Source organism: Fundulus heteroclitus, chromosome 18 (assembly GCF_011125445.2).
Source record: "Fundulus heteroclitus isolate FHET01 chromosome 18, MU-UCD_Fhet_4.1, whole genome shotgun sequence".
Lineage (NCBI taxonomy): Eukaryota > Metazoa > Chordata > Actinopteri > Cyprinodontiformes > Fundulidae > Fundulus > Fundulus heteroclitus.
In genome coordinates, this window is record NC_046378.1 from 31985346 (window position 1) to 32010105 (window position 24760).

The 24760-nt window shown below is 44.4% G+C and overlaps 1 protein-coding gene across 1 annotated transcript in view; it reads right to left on the reverse strand.

The window, feature by feature from the left end:
• Window positions 1-1518: 1518 nt before the first annotated feature.
• LOC105937994 (protocadherin-16) overlaps window positions 1519-24760 on the reverse strand; it is a 117174-nt gene continuing 93932 nt past the window's right edge. The window contains exons 11-21 of the mRNA XM_012879584.3: window positions 13371-13610; window positions 12595-12717; window positions 11287-11496; window positions 10300-11166; window positions 10103-10216; window positions 9797-10008; window positions 9000-9151; window positions 7372-7502; window positions 6784-7070; window positions 6522-6663; window positions 1519-5583 (exon numbers count right to left, since the gene is read on the reverse strand). Coding sequence (XP_012735038.2) covers window positions 2999-5583; window positions 6522-6663; window positions 6784-7070; window positions 7372-7502; window positions 9000-9151; window positions 9797-10008; window positions 10103-10216; window positions 10300-11166; window positions 11287-11496; window positions 12595-12717; window positions 13371-13610 — 5063 coding nt within the window. The 3' untranslated portion in view covers window positions 1519-2998. The remainder of the gene's footprint in view (window positions 5584-6521; window positions 6664-6783; window positions 7071-7371; window positions 7503-8999; window positions 9152-9796; window positions 10009-10102; window positions 10217-10299; window positions 11167-11286; window positions 11497-12594; window positions 12718-13370; window positions 13611-24760) is intronic.

The following is a 24760-nucleotide window of genomic DNA, read 5'->3' on the forward strand; positions in this document are numbered from 1 at the left end:
AGCCAACCTTTCCGAGCTTATTGAAATTGTATTTTTTATAATAAGACTGCAGACTATTTGAGAGCCAATTCTTTCTTGCTCTTCATACTTGACGGCTGGTGAGATGGAGAATTTCTACTAGCTTAAATTGCAGAGATCCTTTGAGGAAATGTCTAGAGAGGCCACGATTGGCAGATTTTACAATTGACTAACCCTGACAGATGATTGGCCAGTTAGAAACTGAAAATCTACTATTTTTCCCCTTCAGTGAACACACCATGCTTAAGAGCTAACAGAACACATTGACAGTAACCCTCTTTAGGGAGGAAGTTGTAAATGAGAGAAGAAGACTCAAAGTTATCCATTTTAGTGATGTTTATTTTTTTTTCCTATAAGCCATTCAGCAGTTCATTCAGGCTGCTGTGACAGAGTTAGACTTTGGCAGATAACAACAAGCTTAATGCATTAAAACAAAGTTGCTCTGTTTTGTCCTATTGAGCTTGTAACCTCTGAAACTTGCTGGGTTTAGCAGTTAGTAATGCTCTACGTACCAACAGCTAATATAAGTTGTGAATTGCAGTTTAAAATGTCACATTTGAAATAATAGCAAAATCCCATTTAACTACAGAGTTTTATAAGACAAACTGCTTTCTCTCCGAACTCTGTGACATAATTATTGATCAATCACAGAAAGGAACCTCAAGGTTTGTGTATAGTTCAGGTGATTTAATAAATAAGTAAATATGAGCGCAAACAAGAGCTCATTCTTCTCACTTATTGAGTAGGACTCATCTGGTATTTATTTTGAATGGATCTTTTGTAAAGAATGTCTAATAGTATGAGACACTTTTTTGTTTTGGGGAGTGAAAAAAAGTTAGTAAGAAACTTGTAAAAGGCTAAAGGGCATACGCTGATATCCTTTTTAGTATTTTTTTATTAGATACCTCTGCCCTATAACCTGAAGGATTTTAATGTAGTCTCCTGTAATACACAGTCAGAAAATTTTAGCCTGGTACTATTTTTGGAAAAATCATAATTACATTTTTACCATAAACCTTTTATTGTGAATACATTTAAATTGTTAATTTATCCAGAAATAAACTAAATATTCTGAATGTTGCTGTTCATAGTTTTTACAAAGTTAAGTCAGATTTGACCAAAATCCGTGATGGCGAGTCAAAGTGTTAACAAATCGGTCATGGACACAAATCTCTGATCGCTGCATCTCTATTGTTGATCCTGCTCATATGTAATACATTCTATACAGCTGGGAATCACAGAAGACAAACTTCCTTATAAATTCTATAAATAACAAAACAACTGGGAGCCCAACTCTTTCCTAGCGTTGGACAGCTGCTGTGGGTTCTGCAAATATTGTGGGGTTTTTTTTATTCTTTATTTCAGACATTCCAAAATCCTGCAGCTGCAGGTGCTACATGTATGGATATCTTTACACAACATAACTATTTAACGAGTAAACAGGTTTAGATGTTTGCAAGCCATCAGTGTGAGCTGAGAAAGATGTAACGGAGCCAACAATGTGATCTTAAGCACTTTAATCAGGCACTTTTCCCTTTGAAACATCACTCAGTCAGAACAAGTCTAGATTGATACGTGTGAAACTATTTGCAGTCACTTCTGTTATGATATCTCCTTTAAGGATGATGGGTTTATTTTCAACATGTTAAATAAAAATATTACAGGAAGAAAGGTACCTTCATTAGGCTAAATATGTAGTGCTTGTGTGTATTTTGTCAAGGTCAGGTTATTCTAACATTCCTGTGAAGAATTTAGCGAGCCCCTCTTTTTCTGAGCCCGCCTTGATTACTGGAAAATGCTAGATGATAAAATAAGTATAAAACTGGCTACTAAGCAGGGGCACTAAGAAGTTAAAGAAGTAGACTCCTTATTTTGTTCAGTAAAAGGTTGCCAAAAACACATTAGTGAAGGTGATCAGATGTAGGCATCAAACATCCGTAGGCACTGCTTGAAGATCTAAAATATATAAAACTCAGGAGTGGGGGAGAAAAAGTGGACACAGACTAAAAAAATAAAAAGGTTGAAATATTGTATACAAAACAAATCTATCTCAAATTAGAGTAAAACAATTGCCCTTTTATAGTGTTGTCTTTACAGGGAAAATTGGTAGATCGAGAACCGCTTCCATTTTCTGGAATGGTTCAGCTGTTGACCGAGAAAGTGATTTTCCATTTTCCGCAAACCTGCTTAACGATCTTCACAATAAAACACGACAGACAGTAAGGCTTACAGTGAGAAATGAAAGCGACTGCTCTTGATGTACAGGAAGAACGGGCCTCACGTTCGCCCCTTTCCTTCGCGCAGTTCGGAGGGGGCGTGTGTTGAAGACTTTTCACATTCATTGTTACCAGTTGAACATGTGACCACAGAGCACTTTTGCCGACTGTTTCTTGTACTACAAATATTTACAGTTATCCTACACAACATTCTAAACTCATTAAAACCGCGACGAGGAGCTTCATTTGAACCACGAGGTTGAGAATACACAAAATGTCACAAACATACAGTACGAGCAAGTATACAGTACAAGCTACAAAATGTACAGATATATTCTGAAGTGTTCTACCCTTTGACACTTTAATGCAATGTTTTTTTTCTGACAGAAACCCACATGTAAGTAGAAAAATATAAACACTCACTTTGTACAAAATATTGACATCATGTATAAATCTCCATTCGAATGTGCAAATTAACACTGATCAAGAAAATAAAAATACACACACACACACACACAGACAGAGAAAGGCATAATTGTTTTTTTTTTGGCCTGTAACTGATGTTTCTTCTTGGAAAACACCCCAGCTTGAGTTTTTTTTTTTTTTTTTTTTTGGTCAGAGTGTCACACTGTGTACTTGTTTTCTTGAGAAACAGAACAAAAGAGAGTTTAGCATTTCAAGCTTTCAAGTTGCAGCCGCTGGTCCCACAGTAGCACAGGTTTCTGAACAGCAGTGGCTGGGTTTCGAATCCGGCCGTTCGGAATTTAAATCTGCAGATCTGCCTCCTCGCTGTGTTCGAAACTGTGCTCAGTTGTGCTGATCAAGGAGGCAGAGGGTCCCTGTGAGACACTGAAGGGTGTAACTGCAGGAGACCGTGCTGCCAGCGGCGAGAGAGACGGAGAAAAACTTGGAGACATCGCAACCGAGGAGATGGACCCCTGAGCGCTGATGGGAGATCTTCGTAACGAGGCCAGGTGAGAGAAAGTCCTGGATATGGCAGGCTTTGGGGGTACAGTCTTGGCCCCAGGGTGGGCCACAGAGGTTATGAGAGGCGGAGGGTCAATCCTTGACTCTGCTTTTGCTTTATGATGAAATGACCTGCGGGGATGAGGAGGAGCGGTTTCATCTTTTAAGCGTGCTATTTCGGTAAAGACGTTAGCTAAGGGTTGAAACTGGGGGCACCAGTTCAGAAGGTAGTCCCAGTTGTAGCTGCCCCTCAGCTCCTCATCACTGGCCACAATAGCTGTAAGGGAACCATCCACAGGGGGCTTCCCATCCTCTGGGAAGGAATAGTCTTTAGGCTGGGAGATGCTGAGTCCTCGCCCGACGCCCACATAGCCTCCCCGCTCGTCCCTGTAGACTGGCACCTGGCCAGCTATTAAAGTACTACTTGTGCTGCTCAGTTTCTTTCCTTTAAACCAGTCTAAAGGCGGCTCACAGGAAACATCTGACAGCTGATCAGCATCCTGCTGAATCCCTGAGTCCGGACCCCGGGCAGATATACGCTCCTGCATGGAGGAAGAGATGCTCGACACTCTGGGATATTCATTGATCATCCGGATCTCGTCGTCCTCTGCCGCTTCTGCGGAGCCGCGGCCGCTGGAGTGGGACGGGTCCAGGGATCCCCCGCGAGTGTATGGACCCCCGACATTCCCGCTCTGATCAGATGCGTACCCAGGCAGAGCCTGATGGTATATGATTTCGTTTGCTGATAGTTTTGTTTCCTCAAAATTGTGCAGCAGGGTGCCCGCAATTGGGTTTCTCTTATGGGTTCTTTGCTCCCGTTTGTGGCGTCGCAATCTGACAAAAAACAGCGCCACAGCAATCACTATCAGAATCATTATGGTCCCAAGCGAAACAGCGATGACGCTGACAAGCAGCATATTCATGTCTGCCGTGAGGCCGAAGGAGGTGTGGCTCACGTCAACGGTAACTTTTGCCACCGCCGTGCGAGACGTCTCCAGAGGGCTGTGAGCGGTCACATCCAGAGCGACCAGACGTATCTCTCTTTTAGAGCGGCTCAGGTGTCTGGCGCTGCTGTCCATCTTGATAGAAATTTCTCCAGTTGATTGGTTAACTTCAAAGTAAGGCGACTGTTCGGACAGCGAGTAAAGGACAACGCCGTCCACACCTCCGTCCTCATCCCTGGCTTGCACTTTGCCGATGATCTGACCTTTCTTTGCTCCTTCAGGCACTTCAAAAGAGAAGTCTGATGAGATGAAAACGGGATCGTACTCGTCCTCCCCGGTGACATACACCTGCACTGTTACGGTGGAAGAATAATTGCCGGCATCCATGGCAACAGCCACAAAATGGAAGGAGTTGACCTTCTCAAAGTCAAACGTTGCGCGCGTTCGCACTTCGCCTGATGTTTGATTTATGAAGAAGTCCTCTTGTCTATCTTTAGGGGTGTCTAACAGGTAATACTTCAGCTGTCCAAAGACTCCCTTGTCATGGTCAACTGCATGCAGCATTGTAACTAAGGCATTGGGGGGCTGGTTCTCCCTGACACTTGCGGTTACTGATTTAAGAGGGAAGAAAGGCTTGTTGTCGTTTATGTCTTTGACCTCAATGTTTACTGCGGCTAAAGCATAATGGCCTTGACCGTCAGTAGCCTGGACAACAATCAAATGGGATAGCTGTGTTCTGCTGTCAAGAGGTCTCTGCAGCCTCAGTACTCCAGTCCAACGATCCACCTCGAACAGATGTGTCTCGTCCCCTGAGCTTATAGAGTACTGCACCTCTCCGTTGGGGGCGGAGTCTGGGTCTGTGGCTGACAAATGCAAGATCTCCGTCCCCGCTGCCGAACCCTCACTCAGTGCGACACTGTATTCGGTACGGCTGAACGTTGGCGGGTTGTCATTGGCGTCTGTGACGCTGATTAGGACCGGCACGCTGGAGCTGCGCTGGGGGATCCCCCGATCTGATACCACGACGGTCAGGTTATAGGCTGGGACGGCTTCAAAGTCAAGCTTTTCCGCCAGAATCAGGCTGCCAACTGTCTGGAATCCCCGGCCCTCCAAGAAGTGCACGCTGCTCTCAATCTGGAAGGCGTTACCAGAGTTGCCACTGGCGATGGCAAAATCAAAACCACAGTTTTCCCGGAAAAGGTCTCCGTCCACGGCTTCTAATGTGAGAACAGTTGATCCAGGGAGGCCATCTTCAGAGACGGTGGCTCTGTACTCTGACTGGTGAAAAACGGGAGCGTTGTCGTTGACGTCGGACACTTGGACCTGGACAGTGGCGATGGACGATAGAGACGGAGTGCCGTTGTCCCGGGCCTCGATCGCAACAAGGATGGAGGGATGTTCAAAATCCAGTTCTGTCTTCTGGCTGACAAAAAGAGTTCCTGTAAAAAAGAAAAAAAAAAAAGAAAAGACATTTCTAATAAGCATTATCAAAATAAAAGTTAAGTTCTCGAGTGCAAGCAATACAGTGCCTTGCCATAGTATTAGTACCCCATGAGGCTTTTCAAAGTAACCACATTATAACCTTAGATTTTATTGTATGTTAGTGGGATTTTATGTGATCAACACAAAATAGTGCATAATTGTGAAGTGGTGGGAAAAATGACAAACAATATATTATACAAACAGCAATGTCAAAAGCATGATGTGTATTTGTGTTCCCCTGCTTTTACTCTGACGCCCCAAAATACAATGCTCTGCAACCTACTGGCTTCAAAAGTCACTTGATTAGTGCATACAGGTATGAACACTTTTGCAGTACATTGTAGCTATTAAATAATAACAACTCAAAGGCAAAATAGTGATAATAAATATTAGGGCTGCACAATTTTTTGGTCATTCAACATCATCAAAATATAAACTAGAATTTGTTTATACCATAGCCTCATCATAACATTCAGCAACTTTATTTTGCGTTTTCTACGTTTCTGTGAAACTGCCGTGCAGCCCTGACGTCTACATTATCATGGATATATATTTATTTATGATGTTAAACAATCACTACACTCTGTAAGGTTCACAGCAGCAGGAAGTGCCATAATTAGTCGACATAAATGGATTAAATCTACAAAAAGTGACAGCAGTGAGTGAGGCCCCAGGAGCCTCTTTCATTTTAGTGGAGAATACACTTGAAACAATTGTGTTAAATAACATTACCTAGGTTAAAATTATGTTTTATCAAACAAAATGCTACGAAATCTTTTTGCTTCCCTGTCCCAAACACGCACCAAAACTCAGTCAAAGCCTGTAGGAAGAAATGTTTCTTTATCAATTGAAGATGGTTACAAAGCACCTTCAAACACAGACGTATTATTCTTACCATTGCTCGGATCAATGAAGAAAGCCCCCTTGGTGGACGACATTACTCTGTAGGTGATTTTTCCGTTCTCGCCAGAGTCACGGTCAGTGGCTGTCAAGGTGATCAACGCGCTGCCTGCTCCTAGGTGCTCTGACACAGTCACCTGCTCACAAACACAATGCACATCTATCACAGCTATCTAAGGGCTTTTCCAACCACAGTTTGCTACTCCAAGCCATGAGATATGGCGGTGTGATTGTACACGTTTGCAGGTCATTTTTACCTGGTAAAAATCTTGAGCAAACGCTGGGGCGTTGTCATTCACATCGTCCACCAGCACGGTGAGATTGGCTTCGCTTTGATGTTTAGAGTCAGACGAGCGGACTGTCAGGGTGTACCATGTCCTCTCTTCGTAGTCGAGAGACCCTGTCAAAGACACTCCTCCCCCGTAGTGATGGACCCCAAACATGCCTCGGCTGTTAGCATCCAGGTGCAGCGTATAGGAGAGCGGCGGTCCCGAGTCCACATCATTTCCTGTGACCTGGGTGATAACGGTCCCAATAAGAGTATCTGGATGTATAAGGGATATGGGGAAATAAGACAAGTCATTTAGGCTGCATCTGAAATGAAGCATAGGGTCTTTATAATAATAATAAAAAAAATATGTTTTTTTTTTCTTTATGAAGAAATATCCGGTTCTAAAAAGCCTTGACTGAAGACACAGGAAATGAACACAGAAGCGCTGGCAGAACCTTGTTTCATAAAAGGGGGTCTGATTTTTCTCACTAAGCCCCACTGAGCGAGCTGCCAGGGAGCATGTTGCGAGGCTTTATGATAAGATCGCTGAGCTAACTTCCTCCAGGATGCTTACCCTCAGGCACCCGGATCTCTCGAGGCAGGGGAATCATGGGGCTGTTGTCGTTGAGGTCGACGACGATCACAGTGAGGGTGGCAGAGCCAGCCAGCCGTGGGGTTCCCCGGTCTGTTGCCACAACAACGAGCCTGGTGCCACAGAACGAAAATCAGTATCTGAACTGTAGCTGAACCCGGAGGCCACAAGCCATCGTGGCAAACAAGACAATGAAGAAGAGCAAGTTCAAGAATCAACATTAGGATATAATTTTTTTTTTAAATAAATCAAATGATTTTTAAAAATGTTTTGGTGCATGTAGATTTTATGCTCCAATTTACAACTAAAAATTCTACTAAAATAAAACATGTTTTAACCCTTTAAAGCCTGATACAGGTAATTGTGACGAAAATTCACATTTAAAAAGAAACAAAAAAAAAATTTTTTTTGGTTGATTAAAAAAATACAAGACTGTGAAACCATGTCAAGTGTAAGATAAAAAAGAAAAAGTAAGTAAGAACAAACAACAAACAGTTGGAGCACTGAAATGGGAAGATTTGACCATTTGTCTTTGCACAGTCTCTATATTGTCCAGAAACCCTGGTTCTCCAGTGTGTTATTTTACATCAGCTCACCCTGTAGGTGTTCCGTAGTATTTAGAACTGAGAAGATAGAAAAAAAAAAAAAGAACTGAGAAGACAGTTCATTTTGTCTCTGGTAAACCATTTCTGTGTGGATGTGGCCATGTGTTTCTGATCATTACCCAGTTGAAATTCCCAATGATGACGTGCCCAGTGGCCAACAATTTTTTATTTAAAATGTCCTGGTAATTTAAGGAGTTAATGATGCCATGCAGCCTAATAGGATTCCAAGGCCTTTCAGAAGAAAAAACAGACATAAAGCATCACAAATTGAACTCTTTAAATAACAGTTAGTATGAGGTACCTTCCACAAATTGATGTTTTATTTTACACCAGATCCACCTTAAGCGTTTGTTCTAGATGTCTGTTGAGATTCAGAGTTTAGCAAACTTTACCTGTTTACAATTGTGATGGTAGGAAAAGTAAGGTTTTTTTTCTTTCTGGCATCACTCCCAAAAATTACTACAATCTAGATTGCATGTAAAGCTTGTTATGAAAATGCCACCATTTACTGCAGCTCTCTAGCCATACAACGCAAATAAAAAAAAAAAAAAGCTTTGTCTATTCTAAAGCTGTCAGAGAACCAATAATTGTGCCACCAATAAATTACAAAAAATTTTTTAATTTTTCTCCACTGAATACAAAGGTTGTATTTCCAAATGGTTTTCGGTGTCAGATCATGCTGCTGAAGTACAATACAACTTTATTTAAAAGTTTATATATATATATATATATATATATATATATATATATATATATATACATATACAGCTTTAACCTGCAGTACCTACAAATGGATTCACAACTCCATCATGTGTATCTCACATTCAACTCAATACGAGTAAATTTAAAATGACCCTATTAATCTTAAAGGGAAATACATTATTATGATCCTCAGCCCCTGAGCTTCTTCGTGGAGTCACTTTAGATAATTACAGCTGTCTTTAGTGGTTTGATGAGTGAAAGCAGAGAATTTACATACAGAGAGAGCAGAAAGGACAAACTCACTTTGTTTGTGTCCAGATCTCTCGGTCCATGATGGCGCCAGTGGTGATGCTGCCAGTCAGGGGGTCAATTTTGAACAAACCACTCATGGATGATGACCCGATGGAGTATGTCACCTGACCATTTTGACCCTGGTCTGGATCATCTGCAGCAACCTGAAAGAAAGACAATTTTGGAGGAAATTAATTTTTAGAGCTTTTTGGAAATACCATTTCTGAACTTCAGAAGCTTATAAAGACTGAGGACTACACTTTTCGACCAAGGAGAGTAAATAGTTAATCATGTGTCTGGAATTGGAATACGTTTTTAACTCTCTACTGGGTGCCTACACATTTGCATCAGTTTTTTGACATTATGGAGAATTCAGTTCAAAACATTTTCATGGCTTGTGTTTTATTAGCTACATTTTTTTCCCTCCTAAAGCATCAAGCAACACAGTGCTGGCATTGGCTTCTGGATCTGGCCGTGTGAAAAAAAGGCTGTGGCCACTGGACAAACTTAGATCAAATAAAATATGACTTGGCCAACGAAGGTTATGATGAGCAAATAAAGAAATGTAAAAAGACCCTTGCTCATCATAAAAGCTTATTTCTATCTTTCAGACACTTAAAGAAGAAAAAAGGTCTGGGAACTGAAACCTTTTTCTATGTCTAACTTTAATTTTTATACAACTATCCAGTCTTGGGAAATGTTGACATCAAATTTCAAGCTTTTCCAGATTGTGCAGCGACTGAAATTTACCCTTAAACTCCATACAACCATAAAAAAAAAAAAAACATGAACAAGACTGGTTACTGCACCTGGATGATGGGAGAATTGTGCCCTTGTGCCTCCCTGATGTAAGCCACGTAGTTCTGGAGCTGGAAGCGGGGCAAGTTGTCATTCACGTCCTGCAGAATTAAGTTGACAGCCATGTAAGTGCTGGAAGATGCTGTCTCTGCTTTCACCACCAGGCGGAGTTTTGGAGTCTCTTCAAAGTCTAGTCCTTCGGATTTCTGCACCCATATTTCACCTGGTTTACAAGAGAACATTCACATCAGAGTTTAATCGGTGAGTCGGATTGGAAAATATTTCCCTGCTGTGTGTGCAGCCATTGGTAAACCTACCAGTAATGGGGTTTATCCCAAAAGACTGCATTTTATTTCCACTAAAAAGGCTGTAGATGATCCCAGTTTTAGAGCCATCAGGATACTGAGCTTCAGTCTTTGTCACTACTGTGCCTAAAGCATCGAGAATACACAACGTTAAAACATTTCAATTTAATGTGTAGTTTACATCATGATGCATTATGATTTATTCAAACCTTGTGCAGCGTTTTCTGGCAGACTGACGTCTCTAGCCGTACGGGAGAAGCGGATCCCTCTGTAGTTTTGCTCCCTAAGATAAATAATAACGACACCCAGGGACGACTGAGCAGGGTTTCCTTGGTCCATGGCCTGGACAATTAAAGTCCTTTGGGTTTGTGTGAGAGTCTGAAGTTTCTCTGTGGCCTGGATGTCTCCAGTCAGTGAGTTGATGGTAAAGCCCCTGACAGGGCTGGCGAAACGGTAAAAAACAGATCCATTTGCACCAAAGTCCTTGTCCTCAGCTCTCATCGTGGCTAAGATCCGCCGGCTAGACACACTGCTGGTAGAGATGTTGAGAATAAGGGGATCCTGGATGAAAAAAGGAGCGTTGTCGTTCACATCTTGGATGTAGACGGTGACTTCAGCAGTCGAATTCAGGGGATTGGCGGGGGAGGAGTCAGTGGCACACACCACAAAGGTGTACGAGGCTGTTTTCTCTCTATCTAGGGGTGCTGCTGTGATAATGCGGCCCGTGCTCTGGTCTATGATGAACATGCTCTGAGAGCCACGACTCAGGAAGTAGAAGATCTGACTGTTGGGTCCGTCGTCCAAATCTACGGCCTTGACCTCCAGAACCAGGGAACCAATGGGAACATCTTCTGAGATGTCAGCAGTATAGCTGCTGCTCTCAAACTGTGGCCTGTGGTCATTGATGTCCAGCACTGTCACTTCCACAGTGGTGCTGCTGCTGAGTGCGGGGCTGCCCTTGTCCTGAGCCACAACTGTTAAGGTATACCCAGGTCTCTTCTCCCGATCCAGCGGCTTTGAAGTATACAGCACTCCTGATTTCCTGTCAATGTGGAAGTTCCCAGATGGGTCCCCAGCTGCCGAAAAAAAGGAATACGGATGTTTAACAATGAAACATAATCACGGTGAATTTTAACGTTGACTTAAAAAAAAAAAAAACGGCGGATAGCAAATAAAGCATTAAAGCGTAGTCACACCTGTTATTCTGTAGCTAATCTCTCCACTGTCTCCTGCATCTGGATCGGTGGCTTTAATGGTGAAGAGAGGCAACGCCTCCACATTCTCAGGCACCTCTATGCTGTAGTAGAGACGTCCAAAAACAGGGGCGTTGTCGTTAACATCAAGGACCTTGATCTTCACTGTTGCTTTGGCGTAGTTGGGTGGGAGGCCTCCATCTTTAGCATAAACTGGCAGATCATTGAAAACACACAATACGGTTAGTCCCAAATAATGAATATCAAACAATTGGTATAATAATTATAATGGTATAATTTTAAGACCTACAGTAAAATGGTTCTCAGCGCAAAAGTATTCATTCCTCTGTAACCTTTCCACAGTTTATCACGTTACAGCAACTATCCTCCATGTATTTCATTGGGATTTTATGTAATAAACCAACACAAGGTAGCGCATAATTGTGAAGTCAAGCAAAATAAGATGGATTTTTTTTTTAAGTTTATTTTCATATCAATCAAAATGGAAAAAGTGCAATGTGCATTTGTACTCAATCACTTTGTGGAGAAACATCACAAAATATTTACTGCAGTTACAGCTTTCTCCTTTCACCTCTGGAGAACATTTCATTGAAAATTAGCTCAGGCTTAGTAAAACTGGACAGAGGATGTCTGTAAACATACGTTTCATCACAGTCTCAATTGAATTCAGGTTTGCATTTTTATTATGGTATTCTAAAACATTGACAGTCTTATTTTAAACAAAGATTTGCATTAAGGCCATAAAGTTCAGTTTTCATCTTCTTTGACCAGAGACCTTTACAGTTGCTCTGTCCTATATATGGCTTGACGCAAAGTGCAAAATGCAAAATGCACTTCTAATGATTTTTTTTAAGCCACTCTTTTATAGGACTTGTGCTTCATATTTCACTCCCACCTGTGCTATATATTTCAGTAGCTCCTCCAGAGTTACCATGCATCCATTGGCTGATTCTGTGAATAATGCTCTTGTCTGGACTCTACTCATCAATACCCTGATTTTTCTGAAGTTGCACTGGGATTTTATTCAAAGGGCGTCAGGGTAAAGACACCTGGATAAAAATGCACTCCAAACCTTTTCGAAATTAGGTGTAAGGTTCTTAATCTTTTTCCCCCCCCCCCCCTTACTTCCCAACTTTCCCAACAATGTGTTGATTTGTAAACAGTTTGTGGTGAAAACATGAATAAATGTGGAAAAAACTCAAAGGAAATGAATAGTTTTTCAAGGCGCTGTAGATATTAACAAACATATTTTTCGTCGGCGATGATTCGAGACAAACATGGGAACATTACCTGTCACAGAATAGTAATCCTCAAGCTCCCTATCCAACGACTTAGTGGTTGTTATGACCCCTGTGAAAGGGTTGATGGTGAAACTTCCCTGTGAGACACCATAAGTCACGAGCCCATTGGTTCCTGCAAGGAAACGTGCGGTCACAAGTCTTTAATTTAGAGACCAACTGTAACAAACGCAAAACATTTGTATCTAAAATTTGCAAAGGAAGTCAACAACTGCTGTCTTATTTTAAGCCTTTTTTCTTGTTATATGTGAAATTTGCTGTTTAAGCATTAGTCAGTGATAGCCCCCCCCCATTCTGTTGCAAGGATGCCAGATTGCGTGCTAAAAGAAAGCAGTCTGGCACCCTCACTTGTTTACTTCGCTAATTGCTTTTAAGCAGAAAGTTTATAATCCTTCTGTTTTTTTCACGCCCTTCTAAGTTCAGGCCAATGTATTTTCTCTGTATCTCCTCGCCTCCTGTGAAGCCTTTAATTGGAAACAACTGCTAATGTCGAGGAGGTGAGCACGAAAGGCATTTTTTTTAACATCACTGTTTGATTGAGTTCGAGTAGAAATAAATTGTGTCCACTTATGTGCTCCAAAAAATGTTACAAAGTCCAACATTGGTCCTTTTTTAGCATTAGGATTCCCTGTAAACATTAAAATAATACTGAAAAGGATGAAGAACAGAGTTTTAACTAATAATAGTTTCACCCTCAAATGCCCAAAATAAGACTGTTACACACACAGTTGGATTGAAAAAACGTCTTTTATCCATTTCAAACTTCACCTTGATCCAGATCAGAGGCCGACACTGTTAACACACTTGTTCCTGCAGGTTTGTTCTCAGAGATTTGTGCCTCATAATGGCTCTCCTCAAACCAGGGCGCTTCGTCGTTAACATCAATAACTTGAACACGCAGCGTCTGGCTAGCCGACCGCTGAGGTGTCCCATGATCCTCGGCAACCACCGTGAGATTAAAGATGTCCTGCTCCTCACGGTCCAGAGGTTTGAAAATAGACAGAGAGCCTGCAAAGAAATGAATGAGAGGCCAAGTGTGACTAAAATAACCTTGTTTGTGTGCTTGCGCTATGATGCAGCTTGTTTTACAGAGTCGGTTACATGCAAAGCCGTCGGTGTGTTATCAAAGGCAGTAAAACCAACCGCTTTCCAGGATTGTGTGACTGCAGCTTGTTTAGAAAGTAAGTGTGAATCGTTGCCGTGTGAGGCCCAAATCAAAGCTAATATCCTCCACACACACACACAGCTTTGCCCACCTGAGTGCTACCACCACCACTGTTGTAACAGCCCAACCGGTCCGGCCGCAGTTTACGAGATTTTCCATTGAGGGATACCACAGCCATCGAGAGAGAAGCCGTAAACACGCACTCTAGACACGCAACGGCCAGGCCTGCCGTGCTGCGTTGAAATTAGGGGCACCCTCCCCTTTTCATTATCCTGCCCTTAGAGCTTGCGTTGATTCAATTTCTATTTCATGCCATTAAATGAGATGCAACTGTTGAAGGCAGAGAGGGCAAAGACTGTTTTGCGTTTCACTTCTGTATGTTTTATTTTTTTTTTTTTACTTTGTGTTTTGTTAGAAATGAGATAACTTGCCCCTAAGCTTTAACCTGGTACACGTTAAAGCTGGGATTTTTTTTTTCTTTCACCTAAATTTGAGTCTTCTCTGATCCTGCCATGCTCTCAGTTACTGACAACATATGGGAAGGGAAACACAAGACTGTGGGGTTATTCAAGAAAGGACTTTGGTTGTTTTAATTCCAATGCCTTACACCTGTGTAGGTTTATGGCACTATATCCTAATTGTGTTACTTTAAGACCTCACAGCTGCCTCCAATACAGTTGACCACAGTATCTGAACAGCCAATTAGGTGTGTTGTGGCATTACAGACGCTGTACTAAGATGACCTAGCTTATACTTTCCTAACAGGAGTTCTGTGAAAGGAGGAACCCTTGTGGAAATTTCGTTCTCATTAGCTTCTCTCTTGTGGAGTTTCCCAAGGTTCGACTCTTGGACCAATTTCATTCTCCACTTACAACCTATCTGTTGGCTCCATTTAAAGGAAATATAACATCTTCGTACAGATGCAGATGATATGCGGTAAGACTCCAAATTATTCATACCCAGGCAAATTTAGATATAAATTGAAGTCTTTCTTCTACCTGGAAGTAACATTAACATTTTGGAGTGACCAGAGAACTACAATCCAAACTTAATCCAATACAGAATACGTGGAGATAGTGAAGGTTTAGGGTGATGGCATGGAGGCCTTCCAGCCACAAAGATTTGAAGCTGATCACTAATAAGGAATGGTAAAAATACCAGTGGAGATGTGCAATATTTTGTTTTATTATACTCTTTGTGCTCTTATCTTAGTAGGGATGCCTGTGTCAGTTCAAAGACAACCTCTTTATTGAATGAAAATAATTTTAAATCGAAACCTGACATGGTTTGAGCAATGTTGAGCTCCATAATAATAAAAATAAAAATAATAATTTGAGAATTAAGTGCCTTAAATATTTTTCTCTAGAAACTGACTGTTTTACAGAGATTAAAGCTTGGATGACTTCTAACATCCACAATATTTAAGTATTTGACTTTAAACTCAACTGTAATGCTGCAACTCCAAAAACAGGTATCAGGCTCTTTCCATAATCTTAGTTTAACCTAGATAACTCCCTGTAAATGTTAGGATTGACGTTTAAAATCTTACTGTTCACTTATTAATCACACTTCATGCGCAAAAATCTGGCTTCTTCCAGACTTGTGTTTCCTCCTGATCTGACACAGTCCCTTGTTTTAAGTTGTCACAGAGGTGGTCTGCTTCTCACAGTTGTCGGTCCTACATTAAAGAGTTTTATATCTCTACATATCAGGCTTTAAATGTAATCTGAGAACTCATCTCTTTTCACAAGCTTTTAACTGAAAATGGGTATAGATTTTTTTCTCACTTTTTTTTCTCCACTTTTCTAAGGGTTTATGACTTGCTTTACTTGCTCACTTAACTAATTTACTTAAACGGTTTTCCATTTTTAGGCAATTGAATGGCAGTTGTCTTTAGGTTCTTTTTCTAACTTCGCTCGGTGTTTCACTATGGGAATCGCCTTGGCGTGACCAACTACGGAAGCTCCAATGACATCACGTCTGTCTGTGACAGACAGGTTGAGCCGTGACCGTGGCTCCACCCACCAACTATATCACGGCCAACCTACCCGCCTCAACTCATTCTCGCTTTCTTCCCGTGTGAAGACTACAGCTAAGCTCCCTCAGCGCGCTCAGGCTAGCTTGGACCTGTTTAACGGTTCTAAGGCGTTCCGTAAAGGAAAACGTCGCTGAACGCAGGACCAGGACTGACCTGTGCCGTGCTGGGTAAGCGCTTCGAAAGAAGCACTTTTCAAAACACAAACGTTTGGAGCTGTGACCGCGTAAAGGCGAACTGTTCCGGTATCTACTCTGTTTTAATTAACAGAATAGATAGAGTTTGTGTCGACCGAGTTATCACGTAAAGGTGGGCTTGGCTTTTTAGCTAGCGGTGTATCGCTAGCATAAGAGTCCGGTTAACGTGTTGTGGCGAACGGACGTAATATCATTTAGAGCTAACGTGTAACGACGAGCTCCGTGTTTGAATATTATCATGGCTGCGGCTCCTACCCCTGCCAAAGGTTCGGAACCGACAGTTAAAGAGGTTGTATCCCGCCCGTGCCCAGCGTCATGCGGGGCATCTATCTCGGGGCGGGACCCTCATCCGATGTGCATAGCATGCATGGGCGCTAAACACGCTCAGGCATCGCTGGCCGACCCTCAGGGGTGCCAGCACTGCGCGTCGATGCCGGAAAAAATCCTGGAGAGACGGCTGAGGGTGGCTGTCGCTAACAGCCAGGACCCGTGCCTCTCCTCACCTTCAGCCGTTGCGGCGGCGGGTGAAAACCATCAGCCGCGAGCTTCTAAAAGCTGGGCGGACATGATGGAGGAGGAGTACCCGTCCATGCCTCCCCTGTTTGAGGGCCTCACGGACAGCGGGAAACTCGACGAAACGGAGGGTGACGCTAACTCCGACCTCCTCGAACTAGAGGACATGGAGGAGGAGGAGGATGACTCGACCTTCCCGGGTCAGCACTCCAGGCCACCGAGCGGGGCAGAAGTCACCTCCCCGGGGGACAGTGACCTGTACGATGTGTGCAGGCGGGCGGCTTTAAAGCTAAACATCCCCTGGCCGGCAGCTCAGGATGCAGGAGGAGCAGAACGGGACCTGTATGATGGTAAAAGGCTTCCACCTGCTGTACCATCAGCAAAGCAGCTTTTACCAGCCGTTCCTGCTTGCATCAGAGAAATGAGCCGTTTCTGGTCCAGCCCTTTTAAGAGCAAGCTTCCCACCAAGGGCTTCTCTAAGCTGGAGATACAGGGTATGGGTGAACTGGGGCTGGCCGAACCCCCAGCAGTGGAGCCTTCAGTGGCTTACCACCTCCACCCTAATCGCAGATCGGTTTCAGCATCTTCTAACATCTCGCTCCCAGGTAAAATGGATCGCCTCACGGCTTCCATTTACCAGAGGATGTATAAGTATGCTGGTCAGTCAGTGTGCTCGCTTAACGCGGTTACACTGCTGTCTGCATACCAAGGCGAAATCCTGGAGGAGATGGGGCGTCAACTGGACTCGGGGACACCTAACCCCAGTCTGTGGGATGAGATTTGTGTTGTGAACGATCTCATTTTACGCTCCTCTAGAGGTGCAGTCCAAGGTTGCGGCCGTGTCATGGGTCTGGCTGTCTCAGGGGAAAGAGGCCTATGGTTAAACCTATCAGGCCTGAGTGATTCCCAGAAGGCTGAGATCATGGACGCAACTTATGACCCGACAAAAGGTCTATTTGGCCCCTCCTTGGAGAAAATGAGGGAGACAAGTACCCTCAGAAAACAGGAGGGAGAGGCTTTTAACCTTTGTTTGCCTCGCAAGCCCAGCCAAACTCCCCCACAGGGCCCCAGACCTGGTTTTGCTGCTGCTGCTGCAGCGAGAGGGCGGCAAAGTGTAGCCAGGACTTCAAGGAGACCATCTACACAACCTGCCCAGCAGAGCAAACTGGAGAACCCAAGACCATGGGGGAAGCACTCTTTTGCAGCGGCTGCTGCAAAAAATCGTCCATCCCACCCCGGGGACAGCAAGAAGAAGCGGGCCACCTAACCCCTCTGTTGACAACCTCCCCTCTGAAGAGAAGGTTTCCAGGCACTGCCCAGGGTTCAGATGCTCCTGTAGTTCCCAGTTCACCAGGAGTCATGTTAAGTTCTCCTTCTCATGTTCAGGGAGAAGACATTTTGGGGCAGATGACACAGTGTCACCAAGCACTTCAGCAGTGTCATCCAACATTCCACAGCGTTTTATCAGTGTCACCAAGCACTCAGCTGTGCCCCGTTGCACGATGTTTTGTTCTGGGGGAATCAGAGAAAATAAACAAAGCTTTTCTGCAGCCAGGCATGTCGCCGAGGGCAGAAAGCCCCCCACAAAAAAAGAGAAAATTTCAAATAACTCTCTGCCACTCTCCTCTGCGCCCTGCAGAGGGAGCTTGCGCTCTTCACAAGAGAGCCGAGCTCAGCAGTGCAGAGGGGATTACGTCACTCAGCAGCGACGCCGTCCCTCTCTCTGCTCGGGCAGATCAGTGGCGCGCATGCGCAGTCTCTCCATGGGTTTTGAATACAATTTCCAAGGGGTACAGACTACAGTTTGCCGTGAGACCTCCGCGGTTCAACGGAGTGCTCTCTTCGGTTGCCACCGGGGATTCGGCTCACGTCCTGAAGGACGAAATCGCCTCCCTGTTAGACAAAAAAGCGATAAGATTAGTACCGGACGAGGAGGTTCGTCAGGGCTTCTACTCGCGCTATTTTCTCATTCCAAAGAAAGACGGCGTATCACTACGCCCCATACTGGACCTGCGTGTGTTAAACAGACATTTACGCAGGTATACATTCAGGATGCTAACGCACAAAGCACTGTGCCGCTCCATCCGTCCAGGGGATTGGTTTGTAACCATCGACCTGGCGGACGCATATTTTCACATTTCCATTTACCCCCCACACCGAAGGTTTCTCAGGTTTGCTTATCAAGGCACAGCCTACGAGTTTCAAACCATCCCGTTCGGGCTGTCATTAGCCCCGAGGGTGTTCAGCAAGTGTGTGGAGGCGGCGCTGTCCCCGCTGAGGACGCGCGGGATCAGAATATTTTCGTACATAGACGATTATCTCATTTGCTCTCGATCAAGCGAGCAGGCAGTGAGCGACTCTCGGGTGGTGATGAACCACCTCATCAACCTCGGGTTCAGAATAAACCGAGTGAAAAGCCGCCTGATTCCCGTGCAATGCACGGAGTATTTGGGTCTCAGAATAAACTCCCTCTCTTATCGTGTCACACTATCAGAGGGGAGGATCCTGTCATTCACTCAGTGCGTGACGCGTTTTCAGTTGGGAAACGTCGTTTCGTTCAGACTGTGCCTGCGGCTCCTCGTAGGCCGTGGGCCAGAATCTGTAGGACGCTTCCTTAAGAAGTTTCGTATGAACTGTCAGGGGGCAACTTTCTTCCACCAGGATAAGTTGCTACACATAGCAGTGATCTCAAAACACCAATGTTCCCACGTTTTCGCTTGCACATTCATAAGTTATAGCCGATAAAAAATCTAAACTGTGGCGCTCCGGTCCAAGAGGTCACGTGATTCGATTTTTGCTGCTCAGCCAATCAGATCGCTGTATTGTCAGCTGTGCGCGTTCATCAGTTCATCATGGCTGCGCTCGTAAGATGTTTGTATGCATTTGTTTCCAGATGAAGAAAGCCCAATAATAGCATTTTCTGGCGCCAGCTGGCAGAGATCTTGATGGCAAGAAAAAAATAAATAGCCCAGACCATCTGTCCATCCATCCATCCATCCATCCATCCATTTTCTAACAGGCTTATCCCCGCTGGGTTTGCGAGGTGCTGGTGCCGAGCTCCAGCTGTCAATGGGTGAGACGCGTTGTATAAACTCGTTGTGCCAAACGAGTTATCCCCTTCGGAATTTGTAGAATTTTGTATTGTATTTTTGAAATCAATAAAAGTTTTAACCTCCAGCTTTGTGAAGTCTAAATATTTTAAACATCACATTCTAGTAAAATGAAATTTATTTTTTTTAAACTCCTAATACGTTGTTCTATTTTTAAAAGAGACATATCTCGTTTTCTTAATACGGTTAATATCTCGATAAGGTTCTTGGTTGAATTAAAATCTTATTAAATCTGATAATTTTGGCTGTGCCTTTATTCAGTGTTCATTTGATCACACGTGAAATCCGCTTTATATAATCTATTCATGCGGGTTTAGCTACCAAAAAAGAAAAAAAGAGAACCAGCAGACAGCTGTGATGGACTTAGGAAGGTGGATTTTGGTTTCAGCAGACAGACATTCGACAATCTAATAACATAAAGCTAATATTTTCGTGACACATCTGGAAATGACCGTTTTCTTTCTCATAACGTATTATACTGGATGGATGGATGAACGATAATGTAACGACACCATTGCTATATTTCGTTAAGAAAAGTAAAACATCCTCATTTCCACGCCTAATAGGTTGGAAATGAGGCGGAGTTGACTAGATTCATTCTTCCAGCTGAATGCGCTCTTGGCGCAGGGAATACAAATTCTGGCGGGGATAAGTCGTTTGGCACAACGACACCTGTGCTATCCTAGCGCAGCAGGTCTTGGTGATATCACAGTAAATTGGGCAAAAGTCTGGACTATTTCTGCCCTGCGATGGACTGGTGACCTGTCCAGTTTATACAACGCCTCTCGCCCATTGACAGCTGGAGATAGGGACCGGCACCTCGCGAACGCAGGGATAAGCGTGTTAGAAAATGAATGGATGGATGGATGGATGAATGGATGGATGGATGGATGAATGGATGGATGGTCTGGGCTATTTATTTTTTTCTTGCCATCAAGATCTCTGCCAGGTGGCGCCACAAAATGCTATTATTGGGCTTTCTTCGTCTGGAAACAGACACAACAGAAACAACCATCTTACGGGCGCAGCCATGATGACGTGGTAAACTCGCTCAGCTGACAATACAGCGATCGGATTGGCTGAGCAGCAAAAATCGAATCACGTGACTTATTGGACTGGAGCGCCACAGTTTAGATTTTTTATCGGCTATAACTTCTTAATGTGCAAGTGAAAACGTGGGAACATTGGTGTTTTGAGATCACTGCTATGTGTAGCAACTTATCCCGGTGCAAGAAAGTTGCCCCCTGACAGTTCATACGAAAAGTCACCGTACAGATTCTGGCCCACGGCCTATCGGTCTTATGGCGTCCGTGATTTCGGTTGTCCATCTGGGGCTTCTGATGATGAGGGACTTTCAACGGTGGGTCGCGTCTCTGCGACTCTGTCCCCGCCGTCATCTGTGCCGCAGGGTGAAAGTAACACAGGCGTGTGTGGCGGCTCTTCAGCCGTGGAGAGACCCGGCGGCTCTCGCGTCGGGCGTGCCGCTGGGGACGGTAGCGTCCAGGGTTACCATGACAACCGATGCGTCCATGACCGGTTGGGGTGCAACTATGATGGGCCGAACGGTGAATGGCGTATGGTCGCCGAAAATGGCACGGCTTCACATCAACATGCTGGAACTGCACGCAGTGTTCGTCGCGTTGAAACATTTCATGCCCTATGTGATGGGTCGCCACGTCTTGGTAAAGACCGACAACTCCACTGTGGTGGCTTATATCAACCGTCAGGGCGGGACCAGGTCCCTGCAGTTACACAGACTGGCCAGGGACATAATTATGTGGAGCAGCACCAGAGTTCTGTCGGTCCGTGCGACGCACGTACCGGGGATTTTGAACAGAGGGGCCGATCTTTTATCCAGAGGGAACCCTCTGTATGGAGAATGGAAGCTGCATCCTCAAGTGGTGGAGCAGATCTGGCAGAGATACGGACGGGCTGCCGTAGATCTCTTCGCCTCATGGGAAAACGCTCATTGCCCGCTGTTTTTCTCCCTGTCAGACCCAGACGCTCCACTGGGCATGGACGCGCTGGCTCACCCATGGCCAGACGTGTTGCTTTATGCTTTCCCTCCTCTCAGCCTGATATCCTCAACTCTAGTCAGAGTGAGGGAACAGGGCCTGTCTTTGATTCTGGTGGCCCCATGGTGGCCATCGAAGCCCTGGGTGGCAGAGATAATCCAAGTTCTGTCAGCCGAACCATGGCCCCTCCCCATTCGCAGGGACCTGCTGTCTCAGGCGCGAGGGGAGATTTATCATCCACACCCAGATCACCTAACTCTCTGGGCTTGGCCCGTGAAAGGTGGAATTTAAATGCAACAGGCCTCCCCCCGGAGGTCATCGACACCATACAGAATGCTAGGGCTTCTTCTACTCGCTCTCTTTACAGTAGTAAATGGCGGGTTTTTGAGGAATGGTGTGAGAAAAAACAGGCCATTCCTTTTCAGTGTTCAGTGGTGGATGTGCTCTGCTTTCTGCAGAGCTTGTTGGAAAAGGGCAAGGCTTTTTCAACAATTAAGGTTTATTTAGCTGCAATTTCTGCTTGTCACGTGGGGTTTGGTAATAAACCTGTGGGGCAGCATCCCTTAGTGTGTCGTTTCATGAGAGGGGCACGACGTAAGTTGCCAGTTTCTAAGCCTTTGGTGCCATTATGGGATCTCACTCTTGTGCTGGATGCCCTTTGTCATCATCCCTTTGAACCTTTGGAGGGTGTTGGCTTAAAGTTCCTTTCATTGAAAACTGCTCTGCTCTTAGCGTTGGCCACGGCTAAGAGGGTGAGTGAGTTGCATGCACTTTCAGTCAGTCCGGCCTGTTTACAGTGGGCACCCGGGCTCTCTAAGGTGTGCTTGAGACCCAACCCTGCATTTGTGCCAAAGGTGTTGGAGTCGTCATACAGGTGTTTGATGGTGGAACTGCTGCCATTCCATCCACCCCCATTCTCTTCAGCAGAAGAGCAGAAGCTTCATTGCTTATGTCCAGTGAGAGCTTTAAGAGCTTATGTGGACAGGACAGCCTGTTTTAGAAGAGCTGACCATCTGTTTGTGTCGTGGGCTACCGCTCATAAGGGCAAACCTGTTTCCCGCCAAAGGTTAGCACACTGGATTGTGGATGCTATATCTCTGGCATATAGATGCGCAGGATCAGAGCCACCTAAAGGAGTGAGGGCCCATTCTACCAGGAGCATGGCCACCTCTTGGGCTTTGTTCCGTGGTGTGTCGGTTCAGGACATCTGTGCTGCGGCCAGTTGGGCTACACCGCACACGTTTGTAAGGTTTTACAGGCTGGATGTGGCCCAGCCATCGCTAGCACACACAGTGCTTGGAGCAGGGACGTCAGAGTCCACCTGAGGCCTGGAATGTGATTCCTATCATGTTTGGCTTCGGGGTCAGCATGCAATCCGGGAGTGGGCCATATCTCCCATAGTGAAACACCGAGCGAAGTTAGAAAAAGAACGTTGGGTTACTTAACGTAATCCCTGGTTCTTTGATAACAGAGTGAGGTGTTTCACCAACACGTCCCTTCTTGCATGGTCACGGAAAGAAACCTGCCTAGAATGAGTTGAGGCGGGTAGGTTGGCCGTGATATAGTTGGTGGGTGGAGCCACGGTCACGGCTCAACCTGTCTGTCACAGACAGACGTGATGTCATTGGAGCTTCCGTAGTTGGTCACGCCAAGGCGATTCCCATAGTGAAACACCTCACTCTGTTATCAAAGAACCAGGGATTACGTTAAGTAACCCAACGTTTTCTATATAAATACACGTGAACTCAAACTTTATAAATTAACTGGAACTTAAATGGAGCCATACACTCTTCCACTTGCTGTTGGTGAAGATTCTCAGTCATCCAGAGTCATGACCAACCAAAAAAGAGGTTAAAAAATAAAACAATTGGACTTCTCTTCTGAAACTGAAGATGTTTCTCTTCCGATCCAGGAAGTGAAACGTCCTCAGCTTCAGAATAGAAGTCCAGTTGTGTTATTTACTTTTTACCTTTTTTTTTTAGATCTTCCACTTACTCTTAATTATGACTGAAAATGAAATTGACCACCACCCTTCTGACAAAAAGCAATACAAAACGAGTTACACTGTCTCACTGATTCCTGAGGATCGGCTTGATGGGTCTCTCTAAGGGGGTTAAAAGTGACACTTGGTCCAGGATCCAGTCTGTGACCCCAAAACAGGAGCAAGCCAGGCACTCAGAAGATTAACTTTGTCATTATTCAAACAAATAACCAGTGTGCATGAAACACTTCGTGATGAAAACACACTGGGCAGATTAGGCGCCATGCATGACAGATTCTGAATGTTTCCATCTTCTCAGAGGAGGGATCCTGGTTGGGACTTGAAGAGAAGGTGGGGCAAATGTTGACGCGTGTCTCAAACACCACAACAAAAGCCCACAGGACCAAATAGCTCAGGGTCAGCGTTGACTAAGTGGCAGGGTAATGCGAGCACACAGACACATGGCGTGAGTGCACGTCTACAAGCACACACACGCGTGCGGACACACACACACACACACACACACACAAACATGCGTAACTGATCCCGTCTCTAATGGTTCCCAGAAGCCTGGGCAGGAGGTTCTTTGGTCTTTCATGGGAATAGACCTACAATAACAGATGATGGGTTGTTGTGTGTGCACGTGTGCTTGCACACATTCTCGTGTGTGAGGTTTTTATTTGGCAGGCTGCTCTGTTCAGCCTCCAACAGAGGGAGATAACTGAAGAAAGGTAAACCAAGAGTGTGTTGTGCTTTGTGATAAGCAAGCAATGCATTACTTTGTGTAGAAGGATCAGTTTGGCAGCCATGACAAGAAACAAGCTAACATCTAGTAATTACATAGATCCAACTAGATAATGTTAAGAAATAGTTTAAAAAAAATATTCATTGGCACCAATAAGAGTCCATTTAATATACATGGAACTTGCATTTTAATTTGTATCTAGTTTCTAGGATCTTCAGATTAATGATCCATGGTTTTCTGTTTCCTGCTGTTAGATAAAGAGGAGGATATGTGATGTTGTGGGCCTGTATTTCTGCCAAAGGTACTGGGAGCCACATTAGAGTGCATGACCCTTTGCTGTACCTCGACATTTACAATTTCAAACAAAATATCTGATGGCCTCTGCCAATAAACTGAA